Consider the following 17,490-nt stretch of genomic DNA (forward strand, 5'->3'; position numbering starts at 1 on the left):
TTTTCTCTTTCATTGTCTCCCTGAGTTTCCATGATCCTGAAATCATAACTTTGGTTATGAAATGTAATTTCCTTGTTTTTTTCTCCAATGACCTGTGCAGGTCTATAGGATTGTTCATGTTCCTGCACATGTGCGTGTGTGTGTGTATGCTGGATGACAAACTCATAGACTTACTGTCTTTCTCCTGATCCCTTTCCAGTGGATAATGGGAAGTTTTTTTTTCTGAGATGCTGTTGTTTCTGTCAGCATGTATTATCTTTTGTATCTGAGCAAAAACACCTTTCTTCCTTCCCCACAGTAGGAGAAAATGTTCAGATAAGGCTCTTTGAACAAAGCCCTTTTTGGTTACCTTTTTTGCAGTAGGTGCTTCTAGGGCACTGATACCTCATCATATTCATGGGACTTGTAAGGCACAGGCTGCTGCTTCACAGTGTTACTTTTTTCTCATAGGCTTATCCTTGTTAAAATTCATGACTACTGGCAATGTAAGTGAAACATCCTGGAGCTTGAAGAGACTTTATTTGCAGCTTGGATTTTGAATTATAATTTCTTCATAAATCAGGCTTTAACAAATATTGAGATAGAAAATATTCATTTGGATCTTTTTTAAGATAGCCAGGGGAAAAATACCAAAGGAGACCAAAATGAAAGTATTACCTTTAGAGATCATGCCAAAGCTAGAGTAGTATTAATTATACTAAACAGGAACTCAAATAATCCAGTTAAAACAAGTCAGTGTCAATATTGAATTGGAATTAAATAGGAATAATAAACGAATTCAAAGAAGCTCTACATTTCAAAAAGGAGATCTCCTTCCATCTATCCATCTACAGAATTAGCAACCACTAAAGAGTGTAATCAAAGTCAGTAAAATCAGGACTTGGAGCTAGACCTGAATATTTTTTTCTTGAATCTTTAGGTACTGCAGTATCAAAAATCAATTAAAATGTCTGCCTACTGATTTGAAATTCTTGGTAGTGCTAAACACTTTATCTGCTATCAATAAAATATTTTTAATAATGCTTTTACTCTTGATACTTTGAGTGGGTGTTTGAAGGAACTAAATCATGTTGTTAAACACAATGCTGCTCACAAGCACACTCCCTAGAGATTCAGGAAACTTAGGAAAGCTTCTTAGTTATGTCCTTCCCTATGGTGTCCAAATTAAATTAGAAACATTCACTAATCCTCAATTTGTTGCTTGACTGGATAAGTTGTGATTTTTGGCTGTAAGCTTCAGTTGTCAGGATTTTTAACCTTTGGTTTTGGTACCTTAGTAATGACTTCTAACAACACTGGGGTAATTGAGGTAGGAGGTCTACCTTATGAACATACAATTGTGTTGGGCAGTCTTCTGCTAGTATACCTTTTGAGAAACCTGCTTGAGCCAACAATGAGCTCAAGGGTGTATGTGTAAAAAAAAAATATGTTGCAAAATGAATATCTGAATAAGAAATGTATTATATTTTAGTCAATGTTCAGAAAATTCACTGTACACCCAGATAACAAGAATATATTGCAAGAATATTCAGTAATTAGCCACTGACAAATCACTCTTACACAAAAATAAAAATAGTTGTAGACATGCAGAGATCTCACCGTTCTTGTAAATAAACAACTTTGCAATAGTTACTGAGGGAGAAGTCACGTGGATTTTTCCTTCAGTTTAGGTTCAGTTTAATACTGGCATCCTTAACAAACAAAATACTGTTTCATTAGTTCAGTGCTTCCTTGCCAGATTTTTTCCAGGTTTCAGGTTCGTAAACAGCAATTAGCATTGCAGTCTGCACTGTGTTCACAATATAATTGCCACTTCTAAAAGAGATTTTTTTTTGTTTCAAAATAAAATGGTGTTCATTCTGTGTGAGGAAAAAATATAAAATATCCTTATCTTCTAGACACACAAGTAAGGCACGGACATTTATTTTCAGTGTTTGGAGGCTGTTGGTTATTCAGATCTAAAAGCATAGTGCTTGGTAAAGCTCCATGGATCCTTTTTCAATTGTTTTTAGTTACTCAAAAATTTAGTGAAGATACAAAAAAGCAATTTCACATCTCACCATTAAGTTACAATGCCTAAATAACGTGTTGATGGGCTAGCTCTAGAGTGGAGAGCTGTAGGGGTTACAGTCATATGTGGCTGATCTGCACTCCCGATATGACTATGATATGTCTGAATTGTCACTTCTACGGAGTACTAGTTTTTACTGGATCTTTGGAGTATGCCAGCATTGAGAGATGATGATGACATGTGCCAGAAGGGAACTCATATCCAATGCAAGTATATATTTTCTGTACAAACTAAAACCTAAACTTCACAGTCATGTGATGAATTCTTCCCACGCGCTGCATGAGCCGGTCTGTCTTTGAACTGCATAAATGGTAAAACACAGAGCTCCTTCTGCAAGGATTTAAGTTCTTATCTGTAGGCATCTAAATTCAGTTGATTTGAGGAGATAATGAGCATTTTTGTGAAGCTTTCTGCATAAATAGGCAGTAGGTAGCTTCAGAGTTGTCTGCTTGACGCTTAGATGTGAGGGCTGTATGTCAAGGCCGAGTATTTGTGTGTTCTCTCATTACAGGGTTGGTCAGCACCTTGGCTATAGAGACTTAAACATACGTTATTTATTCAGTCAATTACTCTTCTGTTGTGATACAAAGAGAAGCCTCATGGGATTTTTTTCCTTTTTTTTTTTTTTTTTCCTTGGGCTAGAAGTGTCCTCTTGGCTTACCAATATGATGCATCACATCTGTGACAGCAGCCAGGTGTTTTTGACGGCAATCTCAGTGTGCTGAATGTGTATCAGGAGTGAGTAGAGTGGTCTTCTAACTCATGAAAATTCAGGCTGTGAAGCAGGAAGGCAGTCAAGTTGATGTTCCGAGCTTCTTTACATTTGTTATAACTTTCTGTGGTCTGATATGTGGCTTCTGTTGGTTTTACACTGGGAAACGATTGATCATTTCCATGAAATAGTGATCCAGTTCCATGGGAACTGTGAAAGACAAACTAGCGGACTATTCCACATCTTTGAGCTTTATTGTCTCTTTAATTCATGCTGTATTTGAGCCTGAAAGTTCACAAAGGTAAATACATAGATGGCTGCTGTGTGTGTTAGAGAGATCTAGACTGTCTATATTGGAAGCCAGTTTGTGCTTTAATTATAGATGCAGCCTCTGAAAATAATTGTCTGAGTTTCGCAGGTATGTGCTGGAACTGTTTTATTAATTAGCAGCTGAACGTTAGCCTCAATTAAGTGCCTAATGTAGTCTGACTGAATCTTATCAATAGACTGTCTGATTCTTGTCTTAAGTAACTGCTGCAAACCTGGTGCCTCTGGATTTTAGCAAAGCACCAGAAGCACATTCTTTGCTGAACATCACTGCTCTCTGTAGGTAGTCTGGATTTGGGGAAGCATCATAGGGTGTTTTATCTCTAGTATTCAAGGCTCTTTGGAGATCAGCGTGGCTGGTCACACAGGATAACAGACTTTCTTATATTTTGTGCCTGTTTCAGCAAAGCAGTGCTTCAGCTTTGCAACAGAGACAGGGCTGTCATTTCTAACACTTACCAGCTTTGTGAGGTTTCACTTGAAATCACAGCATTACAGTGTCAGCTCCTCATGTGAGTAGTACCGCTGCAGATGAAATGTTGTGGGGAAAATGTTTTTTGCTGTTTTGAATTTTGCTTTCCTTTATTTTGAAAGCATGCGTGTTGCAGACATAAAATCAAAGGAATGTATTAAGAGTTTTACTCCTCATTTTGAAATTTGATTGAAGACTGCAAAAGACTTCTCAAGAAAATCTCAACCCATTTGTGTCATGTTAAGTAGATTTATTATTACACCCCTTTATGTCTGTACAGTAATTGAGCAGTTAATAGGAAAAGTATTTTACTGCTGGCAGGATACAACATTTTGAATTACTCCCTCAGGAAAAAGGGTTTTATAAATATATACTTCTTTCACTCCATTAGTCCAAAGTAAATCATAAATTATAATTGCAAATGCATTTTTTATCATATGCTTCGTTTCAAAATACGTCTTTGTATGTTTTATATGAATGTATTGGTAATGTACAGAAATAATGTACTGTGCATATTGTATGTTATTTTTAAGTTTTTTCATGTCTGTAAATGTAAAGCATTGTTTAAAAAAGTGTTCAAAAGCAGTTCAAGTTGCTCTAAAATGATAATTTTCTCAGTAGATTTTTTTTTTCTCTATAACGTCTTACATCTGTTTTGTTTTACAAGTTCTAGTGATTTTTCGTAGCGGAGGGAGTACTCTGTGTATAGTTTTATTATTATTATTATTATTATTATTATTATTTTTGTTTTGTTTTGTTTTGAGAAAATCTGAAACTGTGCTCTCAGATGGTAAGGTTTTGTTTGTTACTTACCTGTTCCTGGATCTCTAATACTAGTTCGGTGAAATTATTTTCTGTAATTAAACAAATATCCAGTTTTTGGTTACTGAATGTCACTTCTGGGCTATTGCAGTGCAAGAACGGCATAAGTAAACAGTAAGAAAAGAAACAACAATGACAAGGGATGAGAAATGATTTTTAAAATATAGCTGTAGTAGGGTATTTAACTGCAGATATTAATACCCTACTATAACTGTTGCTGGAATAAAATATTTTTAAAGCACATTTGGCAATTTTGTTCCATTACATTTTAATTTGTATGTTCTATTCTATGTGAATGTAGATTAACTGACACTTTCAGTTGTAAAACCCTTTTTACAGTTGTAGATTCAGCCAAAAGTTCGCATGCCAATGGGCTATTTAATACTAAGTTGTAATGGGAATTTAAGAATTCAGTCATTTTTCAAGAGCATGGACATTTTTTTCCCTTTTCTCTCCCCCATTATTGCATCTTTTAAAATATTTGCCAAATCGAATATTTTCAGTCAGGAACTTGGATTTGATAGCTGCTTTGATGCATTCCCAGTGCATGTGCTGTGCTCCAGCTCAGTACAGGTTATTTTGCAGGGCAATTCCCACTTTCAGCTTCTGAGAACAGAGAGCAAAACGTGCAAGCCCATGGCTGGACACGGTGGAAGCAATTGGCTTCTTGGAAATTATAAAAGTGTCAAGCAGATAGGAGGGGTGAAAGGGATATAAAGCCAAAGGTTTGTGTGTGGGGAGAAGGCAGCTTAGAATCAAGGGGCATGGGGGTGTGCATGTTAAAATACACAACCTGAAGAGTGGGCACCAAAGGCAGTAGCAGGAAGGGACAAATGATGGACGATGGCAACAAAATGGATGGGGAAGAAGAGCAGAAAAGGGCAGGTAAATGGCAAGGAGGGAAGATGAGCATGTAAGAGCCAAGACAGAGGAAGTCTGGGGGGGATCTTGCTGCGGCAAGACCTTTGTCGAGAAGGGTGCTGGGTGCACGAAAGGACCAAGAGAACGGGCAGGGGGAAAACTTGGACCCAAAAGCTGAAGCTGGTGAAGGAATACAGGAAAAGGAAACTGAAAGCAATGGGGACCAGAACAAATCCATCTTTGAGCACTAGAGGACACATCTCTGTGTGCTGGAGATGGCATTTATTCCTGCCTGAGCATTTCTCTATTGCAGAGCAAATAGCTGTGAAACACGGAGGCACACGTTTGGGCTGGGGCAGGCCAGTTCATGAAGAAAAGTTGTTTTTTAGTGTTGCTGTTGAGTACATTATTGAAAATTGGAGATGTCTGTGCCACTGGTCCCAGCTCACTGCCAACACTGAGGATGGCAGTCTGGTTCCATGATTTTGTTGTTGTTCTTGCTGCAATTTTGAACTCTTTTTAAAGGTGCAAGGAATTGCGCTAAAAATAAAATTGAAAGATCTTTAATGTGAAGTTAAGCCCTCAAAATTCCAGAACTGCAGTAGCTAATGTGACCGCAAACTGCCTTGTGTGGTTATGCATATGATAATAATAAGCTCTTTAAAAATAGTTTGTGAGTATGATCATGTAGATGATCAGCTATCAAAGATACTATGTTTTATAAATGGTGATAGAGCATATTTCATAATTAACATCCAAGTATTTGTAGAAAAAACAGAAAAATAATAAAACCTCTGTGTAAATGCTCATTTTTTCTTGCTAGAAGCCTGCTTTGTTCGTACATCCGTTGGATTCCTGTGTGCTAGTAAAAGCAGTGATCTAACAGTATTATTACAGAGATGCATTTCCTAAAATGTGATAGTGAAGATGTATTTCCTAAAGTGTATGTAATAAATGTATATTTTCTGATGACACAGAGTGTAGAAAAAGACCATATCTGCAATAAGTCACTGATCTTAATGAAAGTAGTATTTTTACCCAGTGGCTTTTGAAGAGTTTGCAGGAATGTTGATAGAAAATCATATGAAGAATTGTTCCATAACAAAGCCTAACTATGAGGCATAATAATTTAGACCTGGAAAAAACAAATAAACAAACAAACAAAAAAAATCCCTCAGTAGTGAATTCAAAAAGCAATGTTATTAAACTGTTTCATTAACATATTTCAAATGATCAAGGTTCTTCTCTCCCAGAGTGAAGCTGGAAAATGCTCAAAGTGCAGGTGTGGATATAAACCTCAGAAGTGACTGAATCTCATTCAGGCACTGAAACTGGCCTCTGAAGTGAAAATTTAAATTTTGATTAGGTGGGGTTTTGTTTGTTTATTTTTTAAAGATGCTGTAAGCTAAGTGACAGAATTGTTCACTGTTTCTTTCCTCAGATAAAAAAAAAATATATCAAAAATATCTCTTGGATTATTTCAGATCGAGCTTTTATATACCACCATTATGGAACTGAAAAGTGTCATTTTCAATCTTAATGACACTACAGTATTTTGTTAATACAGTGCATCCAAAGGGATGAAATAATGCCAAGGTTCAGAGCTCACAGGTATATTCTGTTTAAAATTAGCACCAGGACAGAAATGCTTCGGATTTGTTCCTATTTAGTTGTATGTGTTCTAGCCAGAATCGTTCTCCAGTGTCCTTCCTAATATCATCTGCACCCTTTCTCTTTGTAAAGAAAACTCTGAATTGCACTGCTGCATTGAATGATCTTCCTCTTGCAATTCCTACCTCTTCATCTTCTGTCTTGGAGTGCAGTTACATCAGTCCTCTACCACAGACAACAGCCAGTAGAGTTGGTCATTTTTTGCTACCAACTCAACCTTCCACTGCCATATTATGTTAAGTCAAACTGTGGTTTCCTAAGCTTTCCATCAGTTCATATCTATTCGCCATGGTGTTTGCTGCCTTTTTTCCCAAACCCTGCCCATGGTTCCCCTACTTAGCCTGATGAGCTTATGGCTACCAGACCACCATAATCCAGGGTTTTATTCTTGATGTGCGTACTCCATGTTTGTCACAAGCAAAATGAAAGATTGTGAGTTCATAGTTGCTGTTGACACTATTTGCTCTTTTTGTGTGGCTGTTGTGCCTGGTAAGCTGTGCCGTATTACCCTTCTTCAGCTCCTGGGCCCCTCTGTCTGTACCGGTTGTACTGATTAACTGCTTTGCAGATTCTTCAGTGTGGTTTACTGTCCTGTCCTTAACTGTAGCCAAGTTCCCATTTTGTGGAGTATTCACTCTAGTGTCATCATTAGCTGTGGTTCTTTGTGTTTATTATGGAGATGTGGGAGGAGGAGGGCTGTGAATGCAGTGCTTTGGGGTCCCTTCTTGGAAGACAACTGGGCAAAGTGAAAAACAGCTGGAGTGTACAACTAGTCATGAAGTGTGAAAAACAAGAGGTCCAAATAATTGTATTGTTATGTATTTTTGTTTTTATATTATTAGTCTATATTGTTTTCAAATTGATATGCTTAAGTTGATTTAAATCATAATACAGGTTTTTATTAGCTTCATCAAGCCATTGCAAGCTATTAAAATTCATGCATGTGGAACTAGTCACACATATGTCTTTCTCTGTTTGAGAGATTACACATTTCTTTCTATTCATATTCTTCCAGGTGACTTGGATTATTACTGGCTGGATCCTGCCACGTGGCACAGCAGGGAGACATCCCCTATTAGTTCGGTAAGAAATAGGGAAAAAAATAGGGAAGAATAGGGAAAAAAAGCTTCATGAATTAAAACGTTTGCTGATAATTTCAGTTCGCTATAGAAATTTTTTTACAAAAAAAGGTCTGTATAATTTATATGAAATTTTGGCTTAGTGGATCATGGAAATCAAAATCAGAGGATATTTTAATCAAAATCTATACTAGTAAAGTTACCTGAATTTTAATATGAATTTAATTCTTTTATAGACCTGATACTAGATTTTGTCATATCAGTTTCACACCAGAAAAGAAGCTGTGAATGTAATATTGCTCCAGGAGAGATTAGTAGATTTTTTTTTCTTTTCTGCTGAATTGGAATGGGAAAGGATCATTTGGCTTTTATTATATAATGAACCTATATGACAGAGCTCTATAACATATGCTATTCTGAAGAACATAATTTATAAATACAGTTTTCAATGTCCTGGAATTAAAAGTTAATGTTTAATTTTAGTAATTAGGTTGTGTTTTAAATGTTTAATTGTATTAAACTTTTAATTCTATTAGAAATCTACCTGCAGGCTTAGTGCTGAGATTTTTTTACAGCAGGCATAAATATTTAATGAAGCCAGAGCCCTACAGACATGATACGATACTAGAAAGTTCTGTTACAATATCTATGATGTAATGATTCAGAAATTTTACAAGTTTATAGGTATGCATCTGAATACAGGAAAACGTTTTTCTTCCCACTGCTTGTCTTTTCAATAGCATCCAGTAACGTGGCAGCCTTCTAAAGAGGGAGATCGCTTAATTGGGCGTGTTATTCTTAACAAGAGAACAACCATGCCAAAAGAATCAGGTGCATTACTGGGGCTAAAAGTAAGTATTACATGGTTCATGTGGTAAACGAATGAAATTTCCACTGACCTGATTATGTAGAAGCCTAACATAAATCAGAGGACTCTCCAAGTATATGGTCATTTGACAAAAATGTATTCCTCACTTTTAGTAAGTTTTGGAAGTTATCTGTATAAATTATGAATGTAAATATATTTAATCCTTCTGTGCATGTCTTCCACTCATCCATGACCAATGACTGAACCATTTTGATTAAAAATTTATGTTTATTCAGCTTCCTGTCTGCAAGACATATACTGTATATTTAAATGCATTAAAGGAGTTCTGCCTTTTCTAGCTCTACTGCTTGCATTTCAGCCAAGAAACCTGTCTCATAGTCCACATAAATAAATGTCATCCGGACGCAAACGTTTACAAAGTCAGTGTTCAAAATCCACACAGCTATTCGGAAACAGAAATTGTGTACAATGACATTAAATATTTACACACACAAAAAAAAGAAAAATAAAGCATAGCAGAGATTGTATTAAAGGTAATTCCAGTTAATTCAGTGCCTGTAAATTAAGACATTATGGGAGACATGGTCCAATTCATTTAAATTCCTAAATTGCTCGTTTTGTAGTGGACATCTAGGTTATCATCCCTAAATTGTCATGACACTTAAAAGGAATAGTTCTAGAGACTGCTGAAGAGTACAGTGTGCCAATTCATGTATGTTTTAACTATGTGGAGCTCCAAAAAGAACTGAGAAAATTAATTTTGATTTCTTCCTCTTCCCACTGAGAGCAAGAGAAACAATAGAAAATGTGAAACATTCCCATCCACTTAGGACTAAGTCAGCTTCAAAGGGCAGTGACACTGAAGTCAACCTCTCCTTGCATATAGTTGTCTGGTAATTCAAGCCCTTACATGTAGTGTGGGTTGTTGGTTCTGCTCATCATGGTGGGAGTTATGTCAGGAGAGACCCCTGTGAACTTTGTAATGGCATGTCCTGGGTAAGAGCACACTCCACTTACGCACCTCAAGGTGAAGTAGTGTAGGGTGGGAATACAGAATATCAGAACATCTCATCTAAATGTCTTGTAGTCTGCAGCACAAGGCTGATTTTTTTGCTGGAAGCAACAATACTGTTTTTTTTTAATATCTTAGAAAAAAAATTAAACCCCAGTAGGAAACATAGATTGGAGAGCTTCTTTCTGATTTTTTGAGTCTCAGTTTTGTATGATATGAACACAGCTCTAGGTAACACACTGATAAATGTAGCAAATCCTCTTGTGACAACCTTGTTGGCAGGTAGGCTTTTGGATCTGCTTGTGTATGGATCTGTATTAAAACTGTATTTATTTTTTAATTAAAATTAGTTTTAAATTAGTAAACATGATGGCAACATGAAGAAATAATACCCAATGAACCACTGCCCCACTGTTCCATAAATCTTGGCCCAGGATATTATATAAAAAGAACTGACTTAAGAGAGTGAGATAGGTAGAGAGGATAGTTAGTCAGCAAGGCTACTTTTTGTTTGTTTGTTTGTTTTATATTTTATATTAATCTTCTGAGCGCACCTTTTTTTCCCCTATTTTTAACCATCTGTGTATCATATCTGCTTTAAAACAAAATCCCATTCAATGCTCTATTCTGTTCTGTTTAATAGAAGCCAGGAGTTTCTTTTTTGTACTGTCATGTACTTGTATGAGAGGGCCAGGTTTTTAGCTGTAGCAATGTTCCTGTGAACTACTTGCATGTGTTTCATAGTAGTGTATTAAATAAGTATATAACTGTTGCACTAATGGCATTTTGGAAATTTTAATACCTTTGGTTTGATGTTCACTTCCAATTTAAAGTTAGGCACAAGACAGACATCTATTTGTAAAAATTATGTTTTCTTGATCATTTATTAAGAAATCCTCTTTCTGCAACAAATTTAGATGCTTAGCAAGCTGCATTAGATAATCAGCCTGGCCTTTTTGTATCTCTAAGTTTTTCTTTTAGCCTCTGTGAAGACTAAATTGACGATAGATTTGCCTATGAACAATTTATGTTTTGTTAAAAAAGTAATGTGAAAACTAATCTGGCTATATATTTATGCTTGATATAATGTCTGGTTTACGGCATGAAAACTCACAAATATATGATCATCCAGGTTGTTGGAGGAAAAATGACAGAATTAGGACGACTTGGTGCCTTCATTACCAAAGTGAAAAAAGGTAGCTTGGCTGATGTGGTGGGGCATCTCAGAGCAGGTAAATCAATCAGTTACATACAAAATATATTGTCTTGTAATTATAGCTTCTTGTAATGTGCCTGCTAATTCATGTTAACATCACTCATGTGATATGCTAATATTTTGTAAATATAAAAAAATACTTCTTTGTTACTATGGAATGCTACAGTTGCCTACATTTCTCATTTATTATTAACTCCAATGGCTTGAATATGTGAACAAAATACAAGACACTCCCATCAGTGCTGAAGTGTCAGGCTTGAATGTCACTGGTGCATTTTTGCTTGGTATCTCAGGAGCTGCTTGTTACACTCTATAGAAGCAACATAAGCATACTATAAAACTAATTCATTGTGTCAAACAAAACTCACTACAGTTATTTTACTCACACTACATTGTCACCTGAAGGGTGATACATTGTGTACACAATAGACACTATTAGTACTTCTTTCAGTATGAATTGTTACAAGTAAAAATGGGAAAGAGCCCAAGAAAATGATCCTAAAGTATCTAGTGTATATGAGATTTATATAGTGCACTTGCAAATAAGTGGCTGCACTGTTGACACTTTTCAAGCTTTATTTCTAAATGAAGCAAGAACTATGCATGGCAGTCAGTTTTCTAAATTACTTTTTAGTGGTTTATATTTTATCACAGTCCTAAACAAATGCTTTCCAAGTGCTACCTTAGCAAACAAAATTCTATACAACACCTTCTTAGGAATCCAAAAACTCTGATGAAAACTTTTTTGAATTTAGGATAATTGCATGAAGCAAATAGTAATAAGGAAGTAGAAATGTCTTGGCATTTGTTACTTATTTTTTCAAGTTGATAAATCGGGTGTTGATAGCACTACTTATTAAAATTGTTTATAGATTTTAACTGCAGATTATAATTATAGAAAATTACATTCACTTCACTAATCTTGAAGTGTCTGGGCTGAAATGTCTCATTTTTAATGTTTGGACTAGGTTAGTTTTTAAGTCAAAGCTGTTTTAAAACTCTGAACAATATTTTTAGGGTCAAAATAAATTCAGAGGACTGGCTAAGCAGAAGTACGTAGTTTTGCCCATGTTTTCTATTCATTTTATTGTATAGGACTAGAACACACACAAAAAAGGCATGGATGAGTCCATTCTTCCAGGAAAACACATTTTTTCACCTTTCTCAAAAGCCTTCAGAATTTGTGTAGTTCATAAATTTCTGAGTAATTACACAAACCTCATAAATTTTGCCAAAGACAAATATGAAGTTTGGCATCAGGAACAGAATAACCCTATGCAACAATAAGCACTAGGGGCAAACCAGCTACAAAACGGCTTGACAGAAAAGCATCTGGATGTGCTGGAGGACAGTCAGTGGAACAAAAGTCAGAAATACGTCCTTGCAACAAAGCATGCCAAGCATGTATGGGACTGTATTAGCAGGACTGTAGCCAGCTGGTGGAGGTTGTTGCCCTCTATTCTGTGCTTATGAGGTTGTATCTGGAATATTGTGTCCAGTTTGGCTCCTCTATACAAGAAGGAGACTGACAAACTGGACCAGGCTGGGCAGAGGAAGTTGGAGTCTGAAGTCTATGGCGTACAAGAAGAAGCTGAGAGAAGACGATGGAAAGGGTTTAATTCCATTTTTTACCTGGCTAATGGGAAGTAGTAAGGACAAAGAGCCAGACTGTTCTCAGAGGTGTACAGTGATCACACAGGAAGCAACATACACAAATTGGAACGAAGAATATTTGGATGGTGAAAACTTTTCTTCTTAGTGAGAATAGCAAGGTCCTGGAACAGGTTGCCCAGAGGAGTTGTTGGGTATGCTTCCTTGGAGATACTCAAATCTCAGCTGGTCAAGTCTCTGAGCAGCCTGGTCTATCCTTTGAAGTTGCTCCTACTTCGAGCAAGGGTTGGAACTAGCTGACCTCCAGAAATGTCTTCCAATCTGAGGTATATTTTAGAATTAAATATAAGAAAATTGAGAGACGTGCAGCATAATTCTGGAAATCTGGTATCTCTGCATCAAGAGGTGGGGGTGGAATGCAGGATGCATTAACATTAGTATCTAGAGGCTTGTTATTAGTATCTAGAGGCCTGGTGTATACTTGCAGAAGTGACTCCACAAAGGTGCAGGTGTCATGTATGTTCTGTCAGCTAGCTTTGTCCAGATATTTTGGTTATCCTAAACATCTACAGTGTAAGGAGTCTAACAGCCTCTGTACTGACTGACTTGCAACTCTGAGCTACTGCAGTAGGACTTAGGACCAGGGAGCTCGTCTCACCTGAATCTGGAGCAGTGGATCACAGGATCACAGAGGACCTCTGGAGATGGCTAGTCCAACACCGCTACTTGAGGAGGGCCAGCTAGAGCAGGATGCCTTGGGCTGTGTCAAGCTGGGTTTTGCATTATGTCCAAATTTTGAATATCTGCATGGTGTTTTTTTGTTCCATGCCTTCAAAATGTGATCAATTGGTTGCTGTGTAAATTAAGTTTAAATCATGTGATTTTTAGTGTTGCAAATCTATCTGTCTCTGTTGGTTTTTGCTGTTAAGTTATAACTATTGGAAAGCTGGCCAGACCTTGCTCCTTTGAATGCCTGAGGTGTTTTTGTAAATTAAGCGAATTATCTGTGAAGAAATGAGATTTTATTTTCGGGGAAAAAAATCATCTTAGTTTACAAGCCGCTTTCCATTAATTATCGGCAGTCCTGGCTATCAGGGGAGGTCCCAGTTGACTGGCGGCTAGCAAATGTGACGCCCATCTACAAGAAGGGCCGGAGGGTAGAGCCGGGGAACTATAGGCCTGTCAGTTTGACCTCAGTGCCAGGGAAGCTCATGGAGCAGATTATCTTGAGGGTCATCACGCGGCACTTGCAGGGCAACCAGGCGATCAGGCCCAGTCAGCATGGGTTTATGAAAGGTAGGTCCTGCTTTGACGAACCTGATCTCCTTCTATGACCAAGTGACACGCTTGGTGGATGAGGGGAAGGCTGTGGATGTGATCTACCTTGACTTCAGTAAGGCTTTTGACACCGTTTCCCGGAGTTGTTAGTGTTAGGGCTGAGGTTGGACTAGATGATTTTGGAGGTCTCTTCCAACCTAGACGATTCTGTGATTCTGTGAATACAATCAGAATTTCAGAAGAAATTGACTGTGGTTTTATGGAGTTATATGGATTTTATTTTTTTTAAATTCCTAGTAAATCTATTCTTATATATTTACTTACATTCCCCCCTAGGCAAGATTATGTAATGAATATACAAAGTATTTAAATCAGTTTCAGCTAAGCAACGTAGTAGAAAATTAAACTTATCTCAGCAAGCATTGATTAAGTCTTTCATTAGGAAGCCCTTATGTTTTAAAGAATGACAAAATGCTTTGAAAGCTAGTGAGATCTTTTGTGGAGTCCTTTCTTAAAATACCAAAACAGGGGCTGTTCAGAAAAACAGAATGACAATCATTGAACATAAACAGAAGTTGTAGCTCTGTGTTTTGGTAGTTAGGAGTTCAGTTAGGATAGTTTTACTTGGTTTATTAACAAGCACAAGTTTACCATTTGACCTAGATCTCAGACAGGAGCAAAGCCAGCAGCTGAAGGATTGTTACTGACTGACAAACACAAAATCGTTGTCAATAAAGAAAATAAATTTATTTGTGGCATCAGATAATGGTTGCAGGGTTCTGACTGCTGCATAGGATGGGATATGAGAGTGTAAACTTTACCTTATGGTTCCTTCAGTTTAGTTGTTTATCTTTCTTTAGAAATTATAATTAAAGACTATTATCTTTTTATAGTAATGTCAAAGTGCAATGAAACGTACATACTATCAAAATTCTGGAAATGGCAAGCTGAAAAGTCATCTAAATGACTTTCACATCGTCTTTGTTTTCTTTCCCCCCTCTAACATCCTCAGAAGGTAGTGACTCATTCCCTGCTTTTATTCTTGGTTCATTGGATACAGACAGTGAAGACTCTCCTTTTCATTGAGAAATCAAAATGCACAGTATACATATAAATTGTAATGAAAAACCATGATTTTTAGAAGTTTAACATTAGATGTTTATATTTTTCAGGTTTTGAAGATTAACCCTTTTATTGTTTATTTTCAAAGTTTATTACTGCTAGCTAATAAAAGGTCTTTTAAAGAGACTCTTTAATTTCATAGCACAGTAACAGGTGCTGTATTATCTCTGAAGTACATAATAAGTTTGTACAAGTGGTTTCCTTAATATGGTTTTGTGTACAAATTGTGAAAGGAGCCTTGATAGTGTCTCAAAAACCATTTTTGATTTTCAGCACAGTTTTAAAATTCATTTTGAGCAATGTAACTTAGCTATATAGTTTTCATAAATGTTTTGTGCTTGTTTGCAAAATAATATTGAAATTAAATAAAATTATCTTTAAATTCAAGGGGATGAAGTTCTAGAATGGAATGGTAAACCCTTGCCTGGAGCTACAAATGAAGAAGTTTACAACATTATTTTAGAATCAAAGTCAGAACCTCAAGTTGAAATTATTGTTTCAAGGCCTATTGGGTAAGGCTAAAGACTTGCTTCTTAATCACAGTTATTATTTCTACTAATGGGACTTTTAAAGGGACTATTTGTGAGTTCATTATTTTTATCTCTTTTATCTCTTAACAATGCAATATGATTCACTTTCTATTATTGAAAACCTGTACATTCCATTTTTCATTGCCTATAACAACCTTGGATCTGTACAATGATATAAAAAATATATTAATATAAATGTGTAGAGTTTTTTTGTTTGTTTGTTTTTGTTTTCTTTTGTTTTATGGTCAAAGTAATAACAAGGTTTTTGCCAAATGGCAAAGGAAGAGTTAGTATTTATGTTTATGATGAATTAAAGAAGGCTTCTTTCTGGACACTGTGTGTTGATCTTGCATGTGAGTAAAATCTGTTTGTCAGGCTCTTAGATTCATTACATCAAAATAACTTACACACATATTCAGGAGCAGAAGGAAACATGAGCAAACATTGAACATTACAAGATCTGAAATATGTCAGTGCTAGTAGGATTTTAAAAGGCCTTTCTTTAAAAAGGAAAACAAAACCATTTTAATTGAAATGACTATTTAGTTTTAAATTATCAGAATCAAAAGCAGAAACAAAAATGCCTTCACATTAATGAATGTAATTTATTTTTTCAAAAATTAGCATTAATGTTTTATATTTAGAACATTTATTTGTTATAAATCCAGGTTTGGGGGTTAGTGATAACAATTCTTATATTCTTGATTTATGAAGTAAGCATTGCAAGGATCATAAAATCTGTTTGAATTGGTGAAATGAGTGGGGTTGGCCCTGTATTTGTCACAACTGATTTGCACAATTGTTTATTCTGCACTCATCCTTGAACATTGGGACTGTTTTGAGCGATGTTACAGGACTGAATATGAATCACATAATGTAAATTCAAACTTAGATTGCAGAAATGTGTGACGTGGTTAATGATAAAAAGTAACTCTTGGCTAGTTTAAAAAAAAAAAAACTTTGAAAGGTTCAAATCTATCTGTAGTTTGTCACCTCCCCAGAGGTCATGTGCACTCACTGTATGTCTCTAAATACAAGTATCCTGTAGTTAGATGGTAAACTGATTCCTCGTTATGAACACATAATTATTTCATTTTGAGTGTGCTAGATTTCATCCAAATTATAATTTTTGTGTCTCAATATGGTAAGTTCTTAGTTTGAGAAACAGAAAGCACGATTCTTTTTCTTTCTGACTAAAACATTCTCCTCTTACATTTATTTTACGTCAACTTTTGATGTTTGGTTTTGTATATACTTGCAAGTGTAGCTATATTTTGCAAATGAGCTCTTCCTTTTTAACGACAATTGCTATTAAAAGTACTTAAATGAAATTAACATTTGTTGCTAATTTCAGTTGTGAGTTTGACCTTTTAATGGAAAATGAGAGCTTGATGCAATAAAAGTGGTTGTTTAGGGCTAAAATTAACATCCAGATGGAGATTGTGGGGGAGTAGAAACCTTATTTTACATTCTTTAGTCACAGATAGGAGATATTCCTGACTGAAAACTTCAAATTCAGTCCATCATCATCGTAATTAAAAATAAAATGCCATAAGGAGATTTTTGGAAGTCTGTTTTTTATGTTTAAATCAGCAGAAAATAAGTATGTTGATTATTGGACCTGACTTGAACTTTCAATTGAATGAAAACCTGAAAAGTGATTTGTACAACTGATATAAAAAGAAAGTGCTACAATGACATTTTAAACAGTGAGCTTTAGATATCAGTATATTTGCAAATGTCATGTATCTTTAGACTTTGAAGGTAACTTGATTATTTAAAACGACTTATGAATTCTATAAATATAATAGCTTAAAAAAAAATGATGTAAAAAATGAACATATTCCAGTAATGTACTCTTGAAGAAAAATCCAGAG

The 17,490-nt window shown here is 35.8% G+C and overlaps 1 protein-coding gene across 42 annotated transcripts in view; it reads left to right on the forward strand.

Moving 5' to 3' along the window:
- RIMS1 (regulating synaptic membrane exocytosis 1) overlaps positions 1-17,490 on the forward strand; it is a 317,413-nt gene that overhangs the window by 163,217 nt on the left and 136,706 nt on the right. For 41 of the 42 annotated variants that reach the window (XM_083830868.1, XM_083830867.1, XM_083830840.1 and 38 more), the window contains 4 exons: positions 7,952-8,019; positions 8,756-8,866; positions 10,989-11,088; positions 15,472-15,595. In XM_083830868.1, the coding sequence (XP_083686994.1) occupies positions 7,952-8,019; positions 8,756-8,866; positions 10,989-11,088; positions 15,472-15,595 (403 nt within the window). Of the gene's footprint in view, positions 1-3,591; positions 3,623-7,951; positions 8,020-8,755; positions 8,867-10,988; positions 11,089-15,471; positions 15,596-17,490 lie in introns of those variants that run through there. The other variant, XM_083830853.1, reaches the window with a different exon arrangement.

This window comes from Anser anser (genome assembly GCF_964211835.1).
Source record: "Anser anser genome assembly, chromosome: 3".
Taxonomy (NCBI): domain Eukaryota; kingdom Metazoa; phylum Chordata; class Aves; order Anseriformes; family Anatidae; genus Anser; species Anser anser.